The sequence below is a fragment of the Aulostomus chinensis genome, chromosome 19 (genome assembly GCF_037954235.1).
Source record: "Aulostomus chinensis isolate RoL2024-O1b breed Wild chromosome 19, RoL_Achi_v1.0, whole genome shotgun sequence".
Taxonomy (NCBI): Eukaryota; Metazoa; Chordata; class Actinopteri; order Syngnathiformes; family Aulostomidae; genus Aulostomus; species Aulostomus chinensis.
Genome location: NC_141338.1, coordinates 24363500 through 24386467, shown reverse-complemented (window position 1 = coordinate 24386467; position 22968 = coordinate 24363500). Strand labels below are relative to the sequence as shown.

The 22968-nt window shown below is 43.1% G+C and overlaps 2 protein-coding genes across 7 annotated transcripts in view; one reads left to right on the top strand and one right to left on the bottom strand.

The window, feature by feature from the left end:
* The window catches only part of crata (carnitine O-acetyltransferase a), a 33068-nt gene extending 10991 nt beyond the window's left edge, over window positions 1–22077 (bottom strand). The window contains exons 1-9 of one of the 5 annotated variants that reach the window (XM_086188366.1): window positions 14869–14887; window positions 14463–14646; window positions 11880–12176; window positions 8468–8586; window positions 4706–4759; window positions 3615–3780; window positions 1493–1667; window positions 1202–1380; window positions 286–386 (exon numbers count right to left, since the gene is read on the bottom strand). In XM_086188366.1, coding sequence (XP_086044492.1) covers window positions 286–386; window positions 1202–1380; window positions 1493–1667; window positions 3615–3780; window positions 4706–4759; window positions 8468–8586; window positions 11880–12176; window positions 14463–14489 — 1118 coding nt within the window. In that variant the 5' untranslated portion in view covers window positions 14490–14646; window positions 14869–14887. Of the gene's footprint in view, window positions 1–285; window positions 387–1201; window positions 1381–1492; window positions 1668–3614; window positions 3781–4705; window positions 4760–8467; window positions 8587–11879; window positions 12177–12275; window positions 12299–14462; window positions 14724–14868; window positions 14888–22021 lie in introns of those variants that run through there. The other 4 variants (XM_086188367.1, XM_086188369.1, XM_086188368.1 and 1 more) reach the window with 4 other exon arrangements.
* Window positions 14900–22968, top strand: part of ptpa (protein phosphatase 2 phosphatase activator) — a 28963-nt gene continuing 20894 nt past the window's right edge. The window contains exons 1-7 of one of the 2 annotated variants that reach the window (XM_086188373.1): window positions 14900–15076; window positions 16620–16729; window positions 16838–16924; window positions 17725–17850; window positions 19889–20006; window positions 20808–20907; window positions 22550–22674. In XM_086188373.1, coding sequence (XP_086044499.1) covers window positions 15052–15076; window positions 16620–16729; window positions 16838–16924; window positions 17725–17850; window positions 19889–20006; window positions 20808–20907; window positions 22550–22674 — 691 coding nt within the window. In that variant the 5' untranslated portion in view covers window positions 14900–15051. The remainder of the gene's footprint in view (window positions 15077–16619; window positions 16730–16837; window positions 16925–17724; window positions 17851–19888; window positions 20007–20807; window positions 20908–22549; window positions 22675–22968) is intronic. The other variant, XM_086188372.1, reaches the window with a different exon arrangement.

Genomic DNA, 22968 nt, shown 5'->3' with positions numbered 1-22968 from the left:
TATACCCAATTTTATTTGTGTGTCACCAAACCCCAACCAAAGTTCTGTCCTGACTCTGTCCAAGTAGAGCAGGTCCAGCACCTCCCTCCTTCAATGAACCTCCACCCAACAATTCTCCATCAGCAAGCACATCCTGCAACAGCAGCCACCAGAACCTTCCTTTACCAGCAGGAAGGTGGAGCAGATCCAGGATCAGTGGGGACGCACGTCTGCTCTGACCGGTGGGGGGGCAGGTGTTATACCCAGAAAAAGAACACAGATAGAGAACAATCTCCGTCTACTTACGTGTACTCCACAACATGGTCGATCAAGGCCACAATGGGTGGGCCCTCAGCTGGGGCATGCTCGTAGTTCGCACCACATGTCCCATCTTCTCCAATAATGAACTGAAAGAAATATGACATCACTCAAAACAAATATTCCAATTCCATCCAAACCAACACAAACAGAAATATTTTTTTCATTTACTATTTACATTGGGGCTGGATAATTTGGAGCAAATATCTAATGGCGATTATTTTGAGAGATGTTGCAATCGTAACAAAATTTAAAAAAATTGGAGTTAATCATCATTCTTGAGTCATTATTCAGGGCGGCCCGGTGGAGCAGTGGTCAGCACTGTGGTGAGATAAATAGCTAACCCAGATGGACTTAAAAAAATCCCAACAATTCCTTTCAACTTAGTCCTCAAACTTTTTTTGTTCATTCTTTCAGGAATAAGTCAACTGTGGGTACACTTATTTGTCATGATCTTCAGAGCCAGACATAGACACCCTTTTCTCCTCTTCGCTGCATTCAGGAGCTGAGATGATCCTAGCCTGGCTCGCTGCCACTTTGCTTGGCAAAATGAATGGTAGTGGCTGGGCAGTCAGGTTCCAAAACTGTAGTTTCTCCTCTGTCATCCGCTTCAAATACAACAAGGTTCAAGATCATGGTTTGAAAATAAAAAATTGTACAAACCAAGCGGGGGATTTGAACACCACTGTATTAAGAAAACAGGCTTTGAAATATTTCTTTTCTTGACTCAATACTGGATCTACTAATCTGCCACTCATTGTCATAGATGGTGCAAGAATGATCCTGGCTGTCGCTAAAAATCCAGTCTTTCACATATCTATAATAGAAGGGTTATCTTGAAGGAGGTTTCAGATAAACAGTATCTACTGGGGGGCTTCAGATTGCGAGACACATCTGTGGTCACCTGCAGCGTCTTGTCAAACCAGCGGTTGCCACTGTTCAACAGGCTTCCTCCTCCATGCAGCATCTGTACAGCAGCACAGCTGCGGTACATCTCCTGAGACTTGCAAGGCATCGCTCCATCCAGGCAAACTGTGAAGATGCTCCTCTGAATAGCTGACACCGATTCCATGTTGGTTGGATCTGAAGAACGCACACATGCAGACAAATCAATTGTAGAGTCCCACTGCTGCAACAGAACAAATCCGGATATCTAGATATTAAATGAACTCGTGTCAATGTTCTATGCACTCACCCTTGATGAGGTTGAGGTAAGCCTTGCCCCAGGCGTCGCGATGCTGGGTGGTGAGGATACCAACTGGCTCCATGTTGGTTTGAAGGGAGGAGTTGCAGATCCTCTCCAGCTGAACACAGAGCTGATCAGCTGTCAATGGTGTACCGTCACTGTTGTACCCGTCCAACACGAAGAACTAATTCCAAGAGGAGGAAAAATGTACGAATCAAGGCTGAGACAGATATCTCACTGTTGTGGGTAGCGTAGTAGTGTAGAGCGCCTAGAGTGGCCGGTCCGCCGCCTCTTTTATGACCATCTACTACCTCATGAGTTTTAGTCTTTGTTCTTTAAACAAACCCTTCCATAATTCCTCCAGTAGTAACGTTTTTTTGGTACGCAGGGTCAAACGTGCATCTCTTTCATCTGAGTTCCTGAAGGCATCATTCCGTGTTAACACCTACATTATTGATTTTTCCTATTTTTGTTACTCGTTATCGCCACAGCTAACGGTCACTATACTACTGATCTCCCGCGAGCCTTGAGTGTCCATCCTGACCGGCGGAGAGAAGCCAAATTGTGCCTGAGAAGAGCAGTGTAGAGGCAGCCAGCAGCCTGAGACCAGACGGTAACGAATCAACACGCTTCCCTTCTCCATCCAGCGAATCCCAGCGGGAGCCACAGTCAACGAGGTGGAGGCTTTGGAGGTCATCCTCTCACCAGTTCGTTGGAGAGGTATCGTTCATCAAAGGGAGCAATCCAGCTGAGAACGTAAGCTGGTTCGGTTGGTTTTCGCGCTGTCGCAGTAACAAAGATCAGTACTGCATCTGTTCAGGCCTCGACCTCTCTCACTGCCAACTCCGCCTGACTCCGTAGAGCTTGGACAGCCTCCATTCAGTAGTCTTTGTTTGTAGGTCACCATCGTTCATCCTGCACACCTGTTTTTACCTGCCCCTTTGCCGTCCACTAGAAGCTCAGATCAATCTAGGCTAATTCATGTCATCTACTCCACGTGTGCCTTAATTGCTTTGCTGGAATTATTACTGTCTTAAGTCTTTTCTTAAGTGTGTTAAATCCTCTTAAATTTCCAAGAAGTGTTCCAGAAATAACAATTAATCAAACAGATGTAATGATTTGTTCAAAGCACATCTACCCAAGTGTGTTGCTTGCATAAGTAACTTGAATAAAAAGAACACCACTGCATGGAAGTAACCCCTCCCCCATTTTAATAACTGCCCTTTTATTACAAAAAAAATGTAAAGAAAGCTTGTGAAGTACATTTAATAAAAGGCCTGGAGGTGGTGAGTGCACGACCATGGCAGGGCTGAAGAGAACCAGCCTGTGTGGCGCACTCCAAGAAGCTAAGCGAACACACCCACGAGGTGGCAGGGATAATTTCATTGGTCAGCACTGTAACCTGCCCTCCCACTGGTTGGTCGATTTTGACAGGGTTGTTGCACTAAGATCTTAGTGCACATGAAAAATCCAAGAACAGAAGTTTCCCAACTGAGCCTGAGTGTGAGTGTAAGATTTGAAGCATGAGAGCAGGAAATCTGTGCAAGCAACAGCATATCTAAGTGCAGGCAGATAGTTGGAGCTGGGCCTGAGGAAGTCAAAGTGACAGCAGTGGTCATTTGAGTGCAAGGGCAGGGATTCTGAGGGAAACGTTTCCAAAACTCAACTTGATGTCAATAAAACACACTGTTGAAAAGAGATAGGAAAGTAATGCCATTCACTTTCTGAAAATTGCACCCTTTAAAAAGGCAGGAAAAATACAGTGATAATTGACTTCAGACCTGTTTTTGTTGGTCAATTGTTCTTTGTGCTGATTAACATAGGAATGGACAGGCAGTCAAACCACGAACTAAAAACTAATTTCAAGACAGGCTCAAGTGCCACTTAAAAACGGCAATGAAATAAAAGGACTCCTTTGGTCAGGTACGACAAATGACTGCTGCTTCGTGGCTGGTGGAATACAGGATCCAAGACTAAGAGCTCATGGGCAGGACTGCCACTGAAATGCATCAGGCTTCATTTGAAGTGGACAAAAGAGCACAGGTGTGAAACACAGGTAAGTTACGATAACCAATCCCAGAGGAGCTACACCAACAGTTTGGACATGAACCAGAGAATTTTTGTTCCTAACCTGAAAGTTGTGGACAACAGTGATATGTTGAGGAGGTCTGGAGCCCTTGGCATGGTTCACCACAGCATCTCTCTTCAGACCAGGGATGCGGCAGGACGACAGCACCTCATAGTACTGATTCATACAGAGAGGCTTTCCTCCCAGGTACTCCACTGGTAAGGTCTCACTGTTAAACAGACACACTCTGTCAACTAAAGCAGTGCAGGGTTAGATGTACACATATTATGCCTTTGTGTGAAAGTAACTATAACTGGAGGGTTCCGTAATGCATCAAATGCTTAAAGAAGGAGATGGAAAAACTTCTTTTAAGAGATGAAATATACAACCCTCTTCACCAATCCTCGGTGAACGGAGGAATTTAAAGACTGAATGAGACATTTAATCATCCGTCATCAAAAATGTCAACATGTCATATATCACTCAACTTTACGTCTGTGTTTGAATACATTAAAGACTGATAACAACAGATATCAGACTGTGACAGTCTCATCCACAGACTACGTAGTTTCTTTCCAAGGTCTTTATAAGAACAGGAGTCAAGGCCACAGGATTAGTTCCGCTAGTTCTGCTAGCAGCTAGCGGGCTGACGGAGAGCCTGTTGGCCATGAGTAAAAGGCTAATTTTGAGTGGAATATGAGCATGGAGCAACCCAGAGACAGGAATGGCACACTGTTGCTGCAGTCGGACTTCCAGAGCTTCCATCCACCTTACATTCAAAGTACACCTCGTGATTGTGGAGTGGTCTATCAAAACATCAATCTAGCTATCGAGCAAAACATCAATCTAGCTATCGAGCTAGTCACTCAGCTGAATGGACGTAGGTTCCACATAAACTGATCTATTCTGCCACTGCATTAAAATAAAGTTAAACAGAAGACAACAATAAATTATAACTTTCCAAATTTCATATATATAAACGTACTCAAATACTGTACTATCACAAAGTCATTTTTCAGTTCAGCATTGTATTATTTATACTTTAGTGTCAATAAATTTCATGCCAAACTGTAGTGCCCCTCCTCTGGAAGACAAACCGTGTGGTAGAATAATCAGGCTTTTTACATGTTTGCTAGAACGTTTTAAGCACTCACTTGTCAATCATGGTCTTGAAATCCAAAACACCTGCTATCAATTTGGCAGCAAACCTAAACAGAGAGAAAAGGATTGGTCATTTGGGAATGTATCTACACACACCTTTCCTTGCCTTAGGCCACGTTTACACATAGCCGGGTATTTTTTAGTTTTCAGAAATAACCTTGTTGACACCAGACCGTTTTCAAAATATCTTCATTTACACAAACCCGCATAAATACGCCATTAAGAGCTGTTATGAGCGTGCCAAACCTACAGGCGGCAGTGTAACTAGAAGCGTAAAGTCATGCTAGCCAGTCAGATTCCTCATACAGCAGGCAAACAAACTGTAAACACAGGTCGCACACAGAACGCTGATGACGCTTCTGTCACATACTGTGACGCTCTGAAGCCTAAATGTCAGTTTCCTCCTGTTTACATGCAAACGTGAAAACAGAGTTTTTCAAAATCTCCACTTTGGCCAGAGTTTTCAGAAATGATCATTTTTGGTACCTTGAAGCTTCGTTTTCACGTAAACAAAAGGCCAAAACGCATGGAAACGTCACCGTTTCTGCATCGTGTCAACAGGACCTTAGTTACAGTGGGGCAAAAAAGTATTGAGTCAGCCACCAATTGTTCAAGTTCTCCCACTTATGCAGTGGTGTGTTTTTAAAAGCTGTGGGATGTATGGTGTAGACGTGAGAAGTGTTTGTTTGACAGTATGTACCCTGAGAGGACACGGTCTCCCCATAGACTTCCATTGTAAGGTGAAACGTGACTCCCCCACTTTGAGGGCTTGTAAAATGGACACAGAGTGAGTTATTACAAAGTTTTTAAAGATTTTTGAAGAGCAGAGTTGTGTGATTAATGTGTGAAAGTTTGGAAGCAATAGCATTAATGCCCTAGGAGGAGATAGATTTGTTCAGGTAGTAAAAAAGGTCCTCATTTTGACAGTTTTGTCCAAATTGTGGACATTCTGTTGTAGATAGGTGAGGGGTCAGGTGTAGGAATTGTTGGTCTTGATGAGACGAGTCCAATGGTGTTGGTCCCATGTTTGTGGAACATTCGTGGGAGGAGTTAGAGCGCTCCTCCTCCTCCTTATCTATAAATTATCTTGTAGTTGTGTGGCTCCCTAGGTGGCGCCATTGACTTTTTTTTTTCTTTTAGATTAGTGAATGTTTAGCCAGACCAGACAAGTGTGGTGAATTTCAGCGTATTTCATGCATGTTCAGGGGGTGAAATTAGATGATGCTCATATTGAGCGCTCATTGAGAGCAAGAACAGTCCAGTACCAGGTTTTGAATGGTGTGGATGTGAAAACTGGCTCCGGGCCGTCTGGCCCAGCTGCCTCATGGGTGTTGGGGGGGGGGGGGGGGCCTGGGACACTGTTTAGTGTGTGTTTTTAGTGTTTTTAGTGCTGCTGATGTGTTGCTCCACTGAGCAAACATGATAGGGGCTTCGCCTGACATTCGAAACATTCAGATTGAAAAAAAGCTTGATTGAAACAGCAAGGAAAACTAGAAAGCAAAATCAGAGAGTTGGAGTTAGAACATAAAAGGCCATCTAACCGCAGAGATCCGACTTCATGTGAGGGTTATAGACCTGTCAGCTTGCTCCGTAATGATTTAAAAATACTAACAGGTATACTAGCTCAGAGAATGCAACAACATACACTTAAATTAATCAAACCAGATCAAACTGGGTTCATCCCAAGGAGACAAGGAGCGAATAATATCAGGAGAACATTAAATTTTATGTCATGCTCCAAAAACAATGGCCAACCTACCATGCTGTTTAGCCTAGACGCACAAAAGGTGTTTGACCGCGTGAAGTGGAACTTCTTGTATCCTCATTTTTGGGTTTTCACTCAACTTCTATCAACTGGGTAATAACTGTTCATAAAATCCCAAATCACGGATCAGAGTCGATGTTGCTCCGAATTTTTCTACTTCAACAGCGGAGTCAGGCGAGGAGACTGCCTGACTCCGCTGTTGTTTGCCACAAGTATTGAACCGTTAGCGGAGTCAGGCAGACAAAATAGAAACATAAAAGGAATAAAAGATGAAGGGTAGAACACAAAACATGGTTATTTGTGGATGATTTATGAACTCATGTGTGTGAGCCCTCCACGTCTACACCAGCCCGACTAGACAACTTGAAAGAATGTGGTGAAGTATCAGGGTACTTGACGAATGAAGCCAAATCAGTAGCAATGATGCTCTCAGGAAATTGTGCTTGGGAACTTAAAGAAAAGGTCCACTTTAGATGGAAAGACAGTGGGTTTAGGTACCTGGGTATGATTATCACTCCTGGTACAGCTCAGCTATTTGAGGCCCACTATGGGAAACTGCTGACTGAGCTAAAGAATGATTTGGCTGGATGGGAGATTTTACCATCGACTCTGCTAGGAAGAGCAGAGCAGTCAGAATGAGTTTACTGCCAAGGTTATGGTTTTTGTTCCAGTCTTTGCTCCTCGTGATCTCTGGAGCTTTTCTAAAAAAAAAAACGGACAAAATCATATCAAAAAAGTGAGAATTAAATACAAGACGCTTCTCAGCAAAAAAGAGAAGGGAGGTTGAATTTACCTAACTGAAGAAATGACTATTGGGCAGCACAACTCAGAGAAGGATTGGAGACGGAGCCAAATGCATGTCAAAGTGTATCTTTAGAATCACTCCTGTTCTTGGAGGACACTCAGGAGGGGTAACGAACGGATCAGGGGAACAATGAGAACTTGGTCAGCAGTGCGAAAGAACCTGAAACTGTCAAATTCTGTAAGCAGGGCGACTAAAATAGCAAAGAACCCAGACTTTGTACCATCTGTCATGGGTTCAGGATTTAACAAATGGGCCAACAAAGGACCAATATATGTTGACCAAATGTTTCAGGGACAAACAACGAAGTCATTCACACAACTTCAAAAAGAATTAAACTTACAGCTAAGAGATTATCTACAGGAACACCAGGAATGGCAGAACATTTACAAGACACCATCTAATTTCAACATTCTTAAATGACGTGAGATGTACATTCCATCATCTATGATTAAGAAACTAAACATGCGATTCATAGAGTACCAGACATACCAATTCATGATATCTTGAAGTTCACCTAAATATGAACAGGCACCATGGACTTGATGCCACACACTTGTGTTTGTTGTATTTATCAGTCACTCCAACAGAAACACTTTACTATGTGATCACATAGCTCAACCCATAATCAGCCAAAGTCCAAACATTTATGCGGGGGGCCACATTTTTCATTGATGCTGCACTTTCGCCGCATAAAAATCGCTCAAAATGCCTGAAATATGCCGGGTTTCCATGATTTCATAATCCCCACATGTTCGGTGCAAAAAAAACCCAAAACAAAATAATCACACGTGCCTCGGAGCGTTGCTGTGTTTACTTCACACAACACACTCCTGTTGCTTCGGGAATGTTGAAATGACGTCATTGCTGCAAACCCCAGGAAGAAGATATGATGAGGTCTGCAAATCTGTCTCACTAGCCAACAAAAATAAGCTTGGGACTTCTTTCACCTTCAACGTTTTGTGACTTTGAGCTGTGTGTTTATTGAGGTGTGAAATAAATCGAGATGAGAACTTAATTATTCCCAGCACTGTCTGTGACGTCGTACGCTTGCTCATTATAGGAGGCATTAGAAACGGCTCTTCACATTGAGGCAGTAGCCTCGTGAAAACAGAGGGTTGGGGAATCACTTTTTTTAAATATTCCATCGCTTTTTGTAAGAAAACGTACTGATTTGTGTGTAGTCACCTTATTTGTCCCTGCTTGTCACTGAAGTTCATGCGAGGCAAAACCAACCCAGGACTTGAATGGACCACCACTGGCAGCCGGTAGTCGAGATAAGCAACCTGCACCCACCAGTCTGACAACTACAAAGACACAAAAACACAAATTGCCATTTAAGTGTCTAGCCAATTGTGGAAATCAAAGCAGAGAAAAGAATTTTACAACGTAACATTAATCATTCATAAGGAATAAAAAAGATGTGTGCACCAGATTTAGCAGAAAGCTCATTTCAATGTCCAGTCCTTCAACACCTTACAATAACACATCACATGACACAGTACAAATACAAAGAAAATTTAAAAACACAGGACTGAACACCTGACACATATTCAAAGGGAGCAGCACTGAACCATTGCAAAAGATATAAAAAAAATCATCCTACATGTTCATAAAGAGAAAGTGCAAAATGTTTATTAAAAGAGGAAGAAGAAAAATAAGGTATCTGATTATAATTTTATGAGTCCTTGCCTTTGCAAACCAACAATTGGGATTTGACAGTGTTGTACACCAGCGGTGGTATTTGGTAGGGTAACCAGAGAGGGCACATGGAGGGACATCAACCCATACACACTCAGACAGTCACCAGTGACCTGGGAGCCTTTTTTTAACTTATGGCTGATTTTTTTTCTTACTGCGTTGACAGGGAAGCTGTTCCACTCTGTGGCCCTCTGCACACCTGATGTTAAGATCCCTCCTGATGTGATCCGATCACAAGTGGTCCACCTGACAAAGTCGGTTCAAATTTGGCTTTCAAATGCATCTCCTCATGTGTCACCTGTGTCAGAGCTCACCTTCCTGCCCAGTATGCAAACAGAAATACTTTGGTTTGCAATGTTTTAATCAGTTTAGGAAGTGGCACACGGGAACATGCTGCTCAGAACCTGAGAAGTTGAAACACGTTATTCGTTGCTGTGGACTGTGTAGATCAACACATCCACTCAATCGGTCACTGAAATTTTTAGTACCAAAGGAATCGCCATTGTGCTTTGGTTGATGTCAGGTGTTTTGAAAAGAGAGGAGAGGAAGAAGAGGAGCCATTTATTAACACCAAAGGGAGAGGTCTTGAGGAGTTGCCTTCAGCTGAACAACTTGTACTTGTTCCAAAGTACCAGTTCGTACTGAACAAGAGGCACAATGGAGATGAAGACAACATTTTTAAAGTATCCATGAAGAAGAAATAAAAGTTAAAGATTTGCTATGTCACAGCTGATTTGAATTTAGGGAATCCATCGCCTGTTTGGCCCATTTACGCTTCTTTGATAAAGGCAAAAACCACCTCAAACAGCACAAAAACCATTTGGTGAAATTGTTGTTGTTTTTTTCCACTCCTGTCCAAATTTTGCTGTTTCTACCAGCCTTTTCTAATGCGATACAAAGCACATTAAAACTGAGAGCTGAAACCTGAGAACAGGACCGGGCGAGACGGGACCCGAAAGTCTCCCAGCAGTTACCTACACAGCCACGCTCCTCATCCACGGTAGTCCGCTAGCTTGTACTTGCAATAAAAGAGGAGAATGCCGCTGCTGCTGCTGTAACCCTACAGTAGAAACTGTACTATTTCAAGCATCTTTGAAGCAAACGCCCTCTTTACGAAGAGCCAAAGTCGCCTGTATTTTCTGAGGCAGCTGAGGTCCTTCAACATCTGTCGGACAATGCTGCGGATGTTTTATGAGTCTGTGGTGTTCAGCGCCATCCTTTATGCGGTTGTGTGCTGGGGCAGCAGACTAAAGGCGAGGGATGTCGACAGACTTAATAAACGTATCTGCAAAGCCAGCCATGTTGTAGGAGGGGAACTGGACTCTGTGACAGCTTTGTTCAGAGAGGAGCTTGTTGTCCAAGATTAGGACCATTTTGAACAACACGTCATATCCTCTCTATCACATGCTGGCCAGCAGTAAAGGTAGCCAGAGACTCAAACACCCATGTTGCACCACTAAGTGCCACAGGAAATCATTCCTACTGGTGGCTATCAAACTGTTTAATTCCTCCCTCTAAGATGCAGCCCATCTCATAGAGTTGTTTTTCTCAGTTGAATCATGCATTACAAACATCCTGTTCAGTGTAAAAATGTTACAAAAGATATCTCCTTATGTTCTTGATTCTCTATTTGTTCTTTATCATATATTGTTTTTACTGTGAAATGGAGCACTGCAATCCAACAATGTCCCGCAAGGGATTAAGAAAGATTTCTGATTCTGATGACTTCATTATAAGAGCACACTTTATTTTTAAAAATCCAGTCACTTCTTAGTATTGACTTAATGTAGGGGCCTATGTCGCGGTTTTGCAAGTTTTTGGGCTTCATTTAATCTCCATTCAACCCTGTGTATGATTTCTGAATATTTATCTGTTACCTTTCTTTTTTTTTTAAGTTAAAGAACTCCGTGACTATTTGTGACATTACAGGAGCATGAGAGTTTTCTTCAGTGGAAGGGAAAGGATGGCTGTGCCCAGGGTGACAAGGAGCTCAGACATAACAAAGTTCATCTCTACGAGGTCTAAAACGGAGCAACAAGGCTGCAACATTTGGGACAGGAAGCAGATGGTGATGCTGCGCTGCCTGTGCTCACACTTGTGACATTCCTGGATTTTATCAGCTGAGGTAATTCTATGCCTAAGCCTGTTTGCAGACATGTGTATCTGTCAGTTTCTGTTGCAATACTTCAGAACAAGTGACGTTACTACATAACTATTAAACAAGGCTCTATTTATTGACCATGGTAACCAGTGCTTATACTGCTAAATCTCTTGCCACATCACTTTACAAAAAAGCACACTGTTGTACTTTGATTCTGGCTGCATTCACAACTCCAGCTGGGGTCCAACTTGAATCTACAGTTGTTTAATCGAGAGGAAGCTGAGAATAAGCTGACCTACAATAACCGGTTGTCCATGGACGGAAACTCTGTCTGGTCACAGCTTCTGGCAAGTGCTGGAACTTGCTAGTTAGCTTAGCTGTCTGCTAACACCTCATGCTTAACCACAACAGAGACACTGGAGCTGTCGGTAAACCTCAACTTGATTTGCACATGTAAAGACTGAAACAAAACTATTCCTTGGTGATGCTACATCAACAATCAGTCTGACTGTGTGCTTGTCTGCACCCTGGCAGTGATTCCTAGCCGGCTAAGGTTACTAGCATGCTATAACTGTTTCAAGCTTCCAATGACCAGGGTGTCGGCGCTCACAATTCTGTCAGCAAGAGCCTCAGAAGGGCCACCAAGCTCTCACCTATGTCACCACATCATCCCAAAATCTACCGTTCGTTCAGATGTCTCTGGAGTGGTTAAACATATCAGCTGTGATGGAACAAGTGTCAATCAGCTTGCCCTTTTTTTTTAACCAAAACAGCACTTTGATTACTTCTTGAGCTCACCCAGTTCTCCGTGCGGCCTGCTCTCCTCTCCAGGGCTCTCTGCAGCTTTTCTCCTGTCCCTCCAGGTTTCTGGAACTCATCCAGCAGCTCTTTGACATGTTTCAGCTCATCGACCTCCACAATGGGCTCCAGGGCTGTAATGTAGCGCTCACAGGTCTGGTGCAGAGGGGGGACGGGCAGACTAGGCAAACCCCTCTGATGGGTAAGGTATCGTCCAGTCACTCGGGTCACTGATACAGGCTTGACTAAGTGACTGGGTGTCACCAAACCACAAGGTTTGGCCATCCCCACCTTCACCTGAACATTAAGAGAGTGTACATTACATACATGGTGGCCAATAAAACAACAATTATGTGCGTGGTTAGAAACACGGAACTCAAACAAGCACTCAACAACCTGCTCTGAATCCAATAGTTATGGGTGGCAGTAATGACGGCTGTTATGCAGCCACACATCCTCATTGCCAGAGCCTGAAGTGACTCCCTCGGCTTTCCAAAAGCAGAAACAGAGACCACTGTTCAAAAGTAAGAACAAAAGCAAAGTTTGCCCATCCACTCAATGAGGCGGTGTGTTGAAGAGGGTTGAGGAGACCAAAGAGTTACAAAGAAACGTGTGGAGGGTTCCTTTAGTAAGACAGCCGTGAGCATTCAAAGAGTCGTCAGAGGGCGTGGTCAGTCAGCGACAGGGGGCATAGTCATGATAGTTTGCTCTATACTAGCTTGTTAAAGTCATTGTTTTAACATTTGTTCTTGAAAGGAACCTGTATTTATATTTTATATTTTCATTCGTAAAAAAAGGTCAACTTGGTAAAAACACAAAACCCAGTTTTCAAACTGCTTTCTCAGAACCTCTGAAAGCAAAAAGAGTCTGATATCACCGGAATGAGGAATCTGCTGCATTTTGGGTTTCAAAAAGGAGATGATGCAGACCTGAGACTCTGGAAACATGTGGACTAGGTCTGTGAGGCTAACTTGGTCAGGAACATGGCATGTCCACCCGAGGAGGGTCGAGTGGATGGAGAGGCTGCATTACTCTGCTGAACCATATTTCCCATGTTTCATAAATAAAACATAATGCTTATATTTTGCTTCCAGCTGCTTCCATGTTACGTTTCTGCACCTAAATGAAAATGAAGATTCGTAATTACATACCAATTTAATTAAATATTAGATTAATAGACAAAATGTTCAGGACACGTAGCTCCAGAACTATTTTTTACAGTATTGGTGCATTAAAAAGACAGCAATAAACCAACTATAACAAAATACTTTGCAACTCAAACTAAGTGACACTTACGCGGAGTGAAAATGTCCTGGAAAACCATAAACTCGTTTTTTGTGAAAACTGGGCTTTGTGCCAACATTTCCTTTATGAAGAAAACTTTTGAAGAAATTTGTTTCCGCAGTTATGAAGAACTGCAAATGAGGAAAAACACAGCACAAGCAATTCACGCGTGATCAAAGTCTAATCTGAGCTTGTGCAATTTTCAGAATGCAGGGCAGTACAAAAGTGTTACATTACTACTTGAAGTTGGATGTCCAAGCAGAGGCCCCCTGCCGACGCCTCACATCCTACTGACCCATGGAAACTTCAGTTTGACATTTGTTTAACCTTTGGTTCCTGTGTTCACGTTACAAACAACAAGCCAATCACAGTCCAGAATGTGTTTTCATCGGTGAGAATGTGGTTAGTTCGGAAAAAGGATCAATGACATCTGCAGCTTGTGTAAGAATTCTTTACGGTTTTGCTAAAAGAGTGACTGATTCACTAAATGGGCTCAAGCCACTGAGCTTCAGTTTCAGAGAAAGGGCTTCCAACAACACCAGGTGACGACCTCTAAAGAAGCGTTTCACCAGCAGAGGGCGTCAGTTCTTTTCCTCAGTTTCACTGCAGGACGAAGAAATGCGACCAAAACACTAAAAATATCGATAGGCTGTATCGTTATGAGACGTTTATAGTTTAATAAAATATAATTTTAAAATTCATGTTTTGTTTTTCATTTGAATAATCCAGTTCTTTACATGATCGCACGTGTAAAGCAGGTAGTCAATAAAATCAACCAAAACAACAAACATGCCGTCGAATGTGAACCAAGGGAGGAGCAGCGCGTCCTGGCGGAGCCGTCAATGATCTGACGTGCACTCTCGGGACCGTGCCTCAAAGCTCGCTCCTCCGATCAAAATCCAGACCAAATGCATGGATCTTTGACATTACTATGTTTATACATACAATTCGCTATGACTTCTTTGAACACCGATCAAAATAAAGCCAGTGTTGTGGTTTTGGTGCAAGTGTGCTTTCCTGCAGGTGACTCTGAGGTCTACGACCTCTCCAACAAACTTTGACCCACTTAGCACCTCCGACGTTAGCACTGTTCGCTAGTAGCTAGCTAGCTAACATGGGAACGGCCAAATTCGCCACTTGCGTCAACATTTAACCCTGACAGTTACGTGACTAACATCCTAGAGGTCTCACACAAGAGTGCATCTTAGTGACAAATGCTGTTTTCAGGCCGCATACCATTTATTCTTTCGGTAGGTCAACGTTATATTATGGCCGCTTGAAAATGTCAGTAGTACTCACCATAGTTCTGTTGCAAATGCCCCACATCGCGCAAAGAAACGCCCACTGACGGGGGTCTGTTCGTACCAAAACTTCGACAAATAAGCTTCGCCAAACGTGCCACTTTATCGACGGAGTGCAGGTCTCAGAGGCCGGCGTGACGCCTTCGGCTCCTCACAAGCTGGGCATTCCTAAAGTTAGTCAGCTGGAGAGAGCAGGCGCGAATTGGACCACAGTAAGTGACGGGGTGACTGAGTGTGGTCTTACATTCTATAAATACATACTGAAATAAATATATTTATAACCTATAATGCACATACTGAATAAATATATCAACATAAAGAAGGAAAGATGTCACATATGACGAACATATCTATTCTTTAAGCGATACTTAGGACATTTTCCCAAACTGATACAAGTAACATACATTTTGTGCAGGGCTGCTCTGAGGAGGATTTGGCAATCGGAGAAGCGAAGAGGTAGAAAGTGAAAATAATTTAGTAAACAGAACCTATGAATGTGTATCGTTTTCGACCAGCGGGGGGCAGTACCGAGTCGTACTTCCTTTAAGTTTTCCTGAACACACACGAAGAAGAGTGTGAACCTCGCCATGGCGGAAACAGAGCAACAGCCAGGTAAAGCACAGCTGAATGTTCCTGCCCTGCCTCAGCGAGCTTCCCATCGCTTCTGCTCTTATGAATCTAAAGCTACGAATGTTATCAGTTCAAATACACTATCACACCGGAATGCAAAACGTTCTCTTAATTTATACTCGTTGATGAACTCAGCACCTAATCACGCCACCGCTACCTGCACACACGAGGCTGTAATGTTTCCGTTATTGCACATCTACAGGTTGTAGTTCGGGCTGACGACGCTTGTGTCTGTAAATGTTACCGTTACACCGAATTGAGCCCGTGGTGCTTTATTAGTGGTCTCCAACACGCTGGTCAGCATGCCCCTCTGTTGCTAGCTGTACGAAGGCTGTTAGCCGGGAGGAAGAGCAGGCTGCGCCTCCCCGGCTGACTTTTACCTGTGGTGAAACCCATAGGTTGATCAAACCGCATTCAGACTCTCACCTGGCGTTAGTTTCACCCATGAGTGACCTAACCAACCACGTACCGATGTGAATTCACAGATTGTAATAAGTTAAAGTTAGCAAGCAGTAAAGACATGTTAACTCTACGATTGTACAAAGTTTGAGAGTTTTGATACACGGGTGAGAAATTACAACAATCTGAAGAACGGAGTGGAGAAGAAAGAGGATGCTGTTTGGTCAAGCCATGGTTTTTACCTCAAGTAAAAACTGAGAATAAAATATGGCTGCAGTGATGATTGTATCAATGTACGATTTAAAAGGAACACACGAGAGAAAAGTAGACAACGCAATGGATTAGAGGAAATAAGAGTAGAATACAGTTGCAGCGAGCACAAGTACAAGCAAATGAGACAGATTTAAGAAGGTGGAGGTGGGTTGGGGTTTGTGTACATGTCTTTGGAGCGGGTGGGTTGTGCGTGCTGGTTTTGCATTGCTGTAGCAGAGATGGATAATTGATCAAATGCTCTTTTCATAAACTGGACTAAAAAGTCCCCTTGTGTGGTTCTTCCTGGTGGTCCGACTGCTATCGTTGTGTTGGCCTCTCCCCAACTCTTAACCTGATAGAGCGATGGGAGCGGCTCAGACTTGTGGTCCAGGACATGAAGGGAGCTTGAGGAGGGTAGCTTGTAGCTTCAGGACAGATCTGTTAGTTTGCCCCCGATTTGTGCGACAGTATTTTAGGTGTCCTTCATGTATAATTTATCCATTAAGGGTTGGGAGGTGGAGCCTATCCCAGCTGACATTGGGTGAGAGGCGGGGACGGTTCACCAGTCCGTCTCAGGGCCATCAGGAGCAATTAGGGGTTCAGTGTCTTGCTCAAGGACACTTGGACATGGTCACTGGGGGAAGTGAGGATGGAACCAGCAACCTTTCGGTCGCTAGACTGCCATGCTGCCTCCAAGCCATGCTGCCACCTGATAAGCACAAACACTTAGGCTGATTGTGCTCTACATGAAGTGCCTAACTGGAAGCTTTTTATACATGTAATAGAGTTTTGGGTGGAAGAATCGCTTTAATTTGAATTAGCGCTGAAGATAATCCATTGAAGAAGTCCATCAAACACTCTCTTCTTATCCTAGGATCCACTCCTGAGGACGAGGTACCTGAAGTCACAGCCAGTGCGACTTTCATGATACCCAAGAAAGAAATCAGCATGGTGCCTGACATGGGCAAGTGGAAGCGATCTCAGGTAGGCTCCCGCTGGTACTTCAGTGCATGAGCAAAAAACCCACACATTTTCATACATTTTCTTATCTTGAGATACGCCCAGATGTCAACATGTCTTCCCTGTTTCCAGGCATATGCTGACTACATGGGCTTCATTCTGACACTGAATGAAGGTGTGAAGGGGAAGAAGCTCACATGTGAATATAAAGTGTCTGAGGTATGTTGTCTTTAGCCCAGGACTGGTAAAGGTGCATCCTGAGTGGTCTGGTCACTAGTGGGCAGTTTGAAGTGCAAGTGATCACACTCAAGAAAAGCACATAGAGATTTTTCAATATGAGAAATATTGGGCAACTTGACTTCCGTGGGAACACACCACTCAATCCATCTTTAAGTGCTGTCCAACAGATATGAGAAAAAATCAACTGCGCAGCTTGCTGTCTCTTTAGAAGTCAATGTAGCTCACCCAAGAATATGGACATGTCGGGTGAAAAATTGTGCAGTACTGTTCAAAACAACAACTAGGGCTTGTTTGTGCTTCCATAACAGGAATGTGGGGCTGTAACCAAAGGTTCACTCTGTTTGCACATAAGTGAATAGCATCAGCTAATTGTCATGTGACTTCTGGAACAACTACAACTGTGTGTGAGGATGAATCTTTGGTTTAATTTGTTCCTTTAGTTTTGGGTTTCATTTTAAGCCAGAGTGGAGGATTGTGGCCCTATGTTGTTTGGATCGAGTCTTGTGCATCAGTGGTCCTGAATATGCTCCTGCATTGAATGAGGTCTTCATTGACCCAGGTTCCAGCCCTGCACCACATGCAATGAAAATCAGCATTGTAGTTTGGTTGTGATCCTGCTGAAAGGCAAGCACGCAAACATTTATAAATGAAAACAAAATCTTTTTAGCTTTGCAACTCAAGGAAGTCAGAGGCCACAGGACCACAGCCATCTGACCAGCCAGGCTGAGATTGGTGTGTGTGTGTGTTCCTACGTTCACTGCTGTCTTGTGCTGTGACAGACAGTGGACAAGTTACTAGATCTTTTGGAGACTTTGGACCAGTGGATAAATGAGACCCCTCCAGTTGACCAGCCATCTCGCTTTGGCAACAAGGCCTACAGAACCTGGTTCGCCAAACTAGATCAGGTGAGGACACACAGACACGAATGTAAGTAGAAGTGCACAACTGCAACACACTGAAACTGAATACACAAACTAAAACAAAATACTTTCATTTGCAGGAAATAGATCTGCAGTTTATCGCCAGCAAAAACTCACATTTCCATCACTTCAGACGGCATCTCGCTCGTAATAATTCCCTGGACACTTAGGCTTGTTCTAATTTTAATACAGTCAAACTATTTTTGTGTAGCGCGAAGTGTAAACAACAGTGAGGGTGACTGTCGTCTGGCTGTGCACAACTGGCCCAGTTTTCAGTCAAAGATCATTTCTCTACTTCAGATGGAGCCTTCATTGCAAACAAGCACATTGGGGGGTAATCATTTAAATGTCATTTTTGATGTGTGGTCTGTAAAATTTGCAGCTATGATAACAACAACTGAAAGAAAGAATTGAACAAGGTATTTAAGATAAATAAAATAAAATTATAATACCGAATAACCACAAGGGGTCAGTGCTTGATCATTAGTTAAGGCCACAGTAATCGAGTGCTGCAGGGATGAAGTGTGTTTGTTGTCTCTCTCCTAAATTAACATCACCGTTGTTTTCCCTTTGTGGGAATAACATGTTATGTTCAGTAAGTTTGTCACTACTGAATGTTACTTTGAGAATTAAAACAAAAATGACAAGTTCAAAGCTAACATTCTGCTATGCTTGAACACAAAAGTAGCTCTGTGCTTCCTCTGCTCACAGCATGATCTTGGTTGTGTTGTTTAATTACTTGCTAATGAGTGTGGTTTTTAAGACACAAAAAGGCTCAAAATTCACTAGTGTAGTATTTCCCATGTATTTTATTCCTGAGAACAAATAATTTAGATACACTGAGCTGTATGAAAACGCTGACCATATTTCAGGCGATGAAAAGATAACACGTCCAAAAATGGCGTTGACATTGAGACAAGGGACATTCAACATTGCTAACTTACTTCTGGGTTTAAGGACTTAATTCTGCGCCCCACGATGGCAGGTGTCTCTGAAGGAGATTAGGAGCGGTACGCTGTGGCGTTGACTGTCCCTGCAGTCAGGAATTTTATCCAGTAAGTGCAATGGCAAATTGCAAGTTGACCATTTGATAGTAAGGATATAAGTTTGAGAATAATGAATAAAAGGAAGAAAATGTAATGAAGCCTTCAAAAACTTTCATTGGGAAAAAACCATTGGAAAATAAAAGCTGACTTTTAGAAAAAGCATTTAGAAATCAAATTTCTATGAGGACATGAAAAATAAATGAATCAACTTCATTCAAAATTTGTATATTTTGCTTGTTAGGGATCCACACCACCTTGTCAAGCTCTCTTATCCTCTGACTCCAGTTGCAGTTGCTAAAACTATCAATTACGTGTAAAGTCAGTCTTCACTCTTCATCAAGTTCCGGTAAGGCGATAAATCAAAACACCTAAACGAGCTCCTTTCTGTCGGTCTTGTGTCGTAGCACCACTCTGTACTTGAGAGGCGACAGTCGCACGAAGGAGCGTCTCCAACTTAGCAAACTCTCAACTCATACATTGTGAGTGTCATCCTCTGGGTTGTGGCAACAACATTTGCATGCCATCATTTCTTAGAAAACAAGGAGGGAACCTCAACTTTCTGGTAATGTTGTTGGTTTAGACAATAAAATATTGAGTTGTTCAGATCAAAAACCTTTTTAATCAGGTGGAAGCATTAATTCTGTCCATGCAACTTTAAGAAAGCATCCATTGTCAAAATGACCATAACATCATCATGTAATACCATCAAAAGCTAAGTTGAAATTTTGGTGTTTGTCACCATCAAAACTAGTTTCGGCGTTAAGGCCCCCCATTGCTTTCACATCAATTTGCTTTTACAGCAGCAAATGTGAGAAATGACAGAATTAGTTGCAGGTTTTACAGCATTTTTTCACTACATTACATGAACTGATCAAAAAAGAGAACTGTACTTCACGTTTCGAATAATCATCATCGCATGCATAAAGTTTTCGAATGTTACAGAAGCTTACCGATTTTGTTGCTTTGTGTGTGTCCAGGAAGCAGAGGCCCTGGTATCAGCGGTGCTCCCTGCTGACCGACAGGCTGCAGCTCCAGAGATAGCTGTCTATCTGAAAGAGTCCGTGGGCAACTCCACCAGGATAGACTATGGAACAGGTACCAGTGCTGCTGGGTCCATCCGGGGCTTTTCAAACTAATCAGTTCACTTCGGGCAGAAACTTGAAATCTCCCCAATTTAAGCTTAAGAACATGTAATGTGGTGGCAGTGTAACAAATCAACCTTATTCATTGAAAAATATGAGCCTGGGTTCTCCACAATGCACCAGACTATAAATGAATGTAGAAGCAAATGCTCTTCTTTGGAAATGTCCTAGAATGGGGTTTTTAACTGTTGCAATGCTTCCAATGTTTGTAACGCAAGTGTCCCGTAAGATTCACCAAAAACAAAGTTGTAAAGTGAAATTGTCAGACTCCTCAGACACCAGAAGCAACATTGTTGATAACAGCAAGTTGAAATGCAGAAGTACCATTGACTCATAGTTTGGTCTGTTGTATTACGAGTAGATCCAGAAAACTGCCTTTAACAGTCAATTTGAGAGAGGGTGCAATCTGACAGGCTGATGTGTACCGTGACCAAGCTTGTTTCTCCGCCAAAGTCTAAGATTTACATCATTGCAGTTGGGAGAGATGGGTTTCAGCTTGGCACATGGACCGAGTCAGTGACCTGGTGTTTTTCAACTGTGCATACAGCATGCAGACTCTGAGACATGGAGTGCAAAAAATTGTCTCGATAATTAATGAGCAATTGTGCAGTGTGACGGGAAAATTCTTGTGTTATCTACTTGTTGTATGTAGCATGGTAGAAGGCAAGCAGGCCAGCCTGAATGGGTTTTGAAACGCATGTCAACGGCACTCAGATCCTGGTTAATTTAAAATCATATGTACTTGTATTCCCAGGTCATGAAGCTGCTTTTGCTGCTTTCCTCTGCTGCCTCTGCAAGGTTGGAGCTCTCAGGATAGATGATCAGCTGGCTATTGTTTTTAAGGTTTTTAACAGGTGAGCTGTTGAGGGCCTTCCAGACCCAGAATGGTAGCTATAACAAGAACTACACAGTAAAGATATGGGGTCACATACTGCTCCTCAAAGATGTATAAACTTACAAGAATACAACTTCCTGTTACGCGAGTTGTCCTTTCAAGACAGATTTTACTTTTTACGAACGTCACGAGTGGGTTTGACTCATCTGTTGATCGTCAAAGAGGACAAAACAGACTTCAGAGACCATCCATCCATCGTCATCTTCTGCTTATTCCTTACTAGTAAGGGTTGCAGGGGGGGGCTGGAGCCTATCCCAGCATCTACGGGCGAGAGGTGGGGTTCACCCTGGACAGGTCGCCAGTCCATCGCAGGGCCAACATAGAGAGACAGACAACCATTCACACTCATATTCATACCTACGGTCAATTTAGAGTATCAATCAGCCTCGTCCCCAAATTGATGTCTTTGGACTGTGGGAGGAAGCTGGAGTACCAGAGAGAACCCACGCAGGCATGGGGAGAACATGGAGACTCACACAGAAAGATCCCGTGCCCGAACCAGGACTCAAACCCGGAACCTTCTTGGTGTGAGGCCACAGTGAGGACCACTGCACCACCGAGCAGCCCAACTTCAGAGACCCTCAACCTCACTGAACTTACATAAAAGACAAAGCTTGATGCTCCAGATAGCAAACAACAGCGTGAGCATGTCTCTGTGCCGTCTGCCACGGAGAATGAGGGGGACCTCTTGGAATTTTTAGGGAGTTTTTGGCGATCAGTGTTTGTGTCCTTCATCAAATCACTGTGAAATGGATCAAAAGAATAACAGTCACGCTGTCATAGCTGCATGGACTCTGAGGAAGAAAGATTTGTCGAACATACACTTAAAGTTGTTATGATTGTAGTTGGCATGTTTGGTGGGGATGGCATGTCATTGCTGTTGTCTGCTTTATGTTAAACTTGGTAACATTCAATATAACTTGTTTTTGTCTCCTAATGAAGAGGATGTGCTGAAATGAAAGAGACCTGTTCCAAGAACCACCCAAGCACACAGATTAGCTCCTAAATGTCTTGTTGTACGACTGATTTACGACAATTTTACCGATTTAGGGTTTTCTATTGGGTACACAAACCTAGTGAGTGGTGCAGATCTGTCGCACCAGTCAAGTCCAATCAACCCACCGTTCTCTGAACCGTTTTGTTGAATAATTATTGTGTCATAACTCCAGTTCACTGTTTTTGAGAGTTTCTGAATTGCTAATCCTGGTGACTTCGTTGAGGTTATACTTTGGCAGTCTGGCTGATGACTCGCTACCACAATGAGTGCGCTGTGAGATACGTTTATACTCTAGTTTGAGATAGGCTCAGTTTGAGGGTACAGGAACATTTGTATGTGATTCCATAACTTTGACTGATCCTCAATTATTTCAAAATCCTTGAACGTTATCATGGTGGCAAGCAGAGTTTAGAAAATGTTTCATGTCTTAGTAACAGGCCTGGAATAAGTGCTTGCACTTAGTTGAAGTACTTTGCCGGATGACGTCACATTGCAGTTGCACCGCTTTACAAAGGGCTAATATCATTCTGTAAATATGATACACTCTAGATTCTGACCCTTCCATATCACTGCGTTGTTTGTTTTTGTCATTATTCTTTTTTAGGTATCTCGCAGTGATGCGAAAGCTCCAAAAGACCTACAGAATGGAGCCAGCTGGAAGCCAAGGTGTGTGGGGCCTGGATGACTTCCAGTTCCTTCCCTTCATATGGGGCAGCTCCCAATTTATAGGTAAGAAGCTATTCAATTGAAACAAAAAGCATTACGGGGCAATGTGTGTCTGAGGGAGATAGGGCATGAAGAAATATGATGTTGGTGTCAGAACTGGGACTCAATAGTGCATGGTTCAAACTTTATACTTGAGCCTGATAGCTGAAGGCTCTGGCTCCATTCTACTGTTAGAACTCTAGGAACCAGCAGGAACCCTGCCTCCTGGGAGTGAAGGGTTCTAGCTGGATCATAGGGGACTAGGAGCTCTGTCAGGGATGAAGGAGCCTGATAGCTGAAGGCTCTGGCTCCATTCTA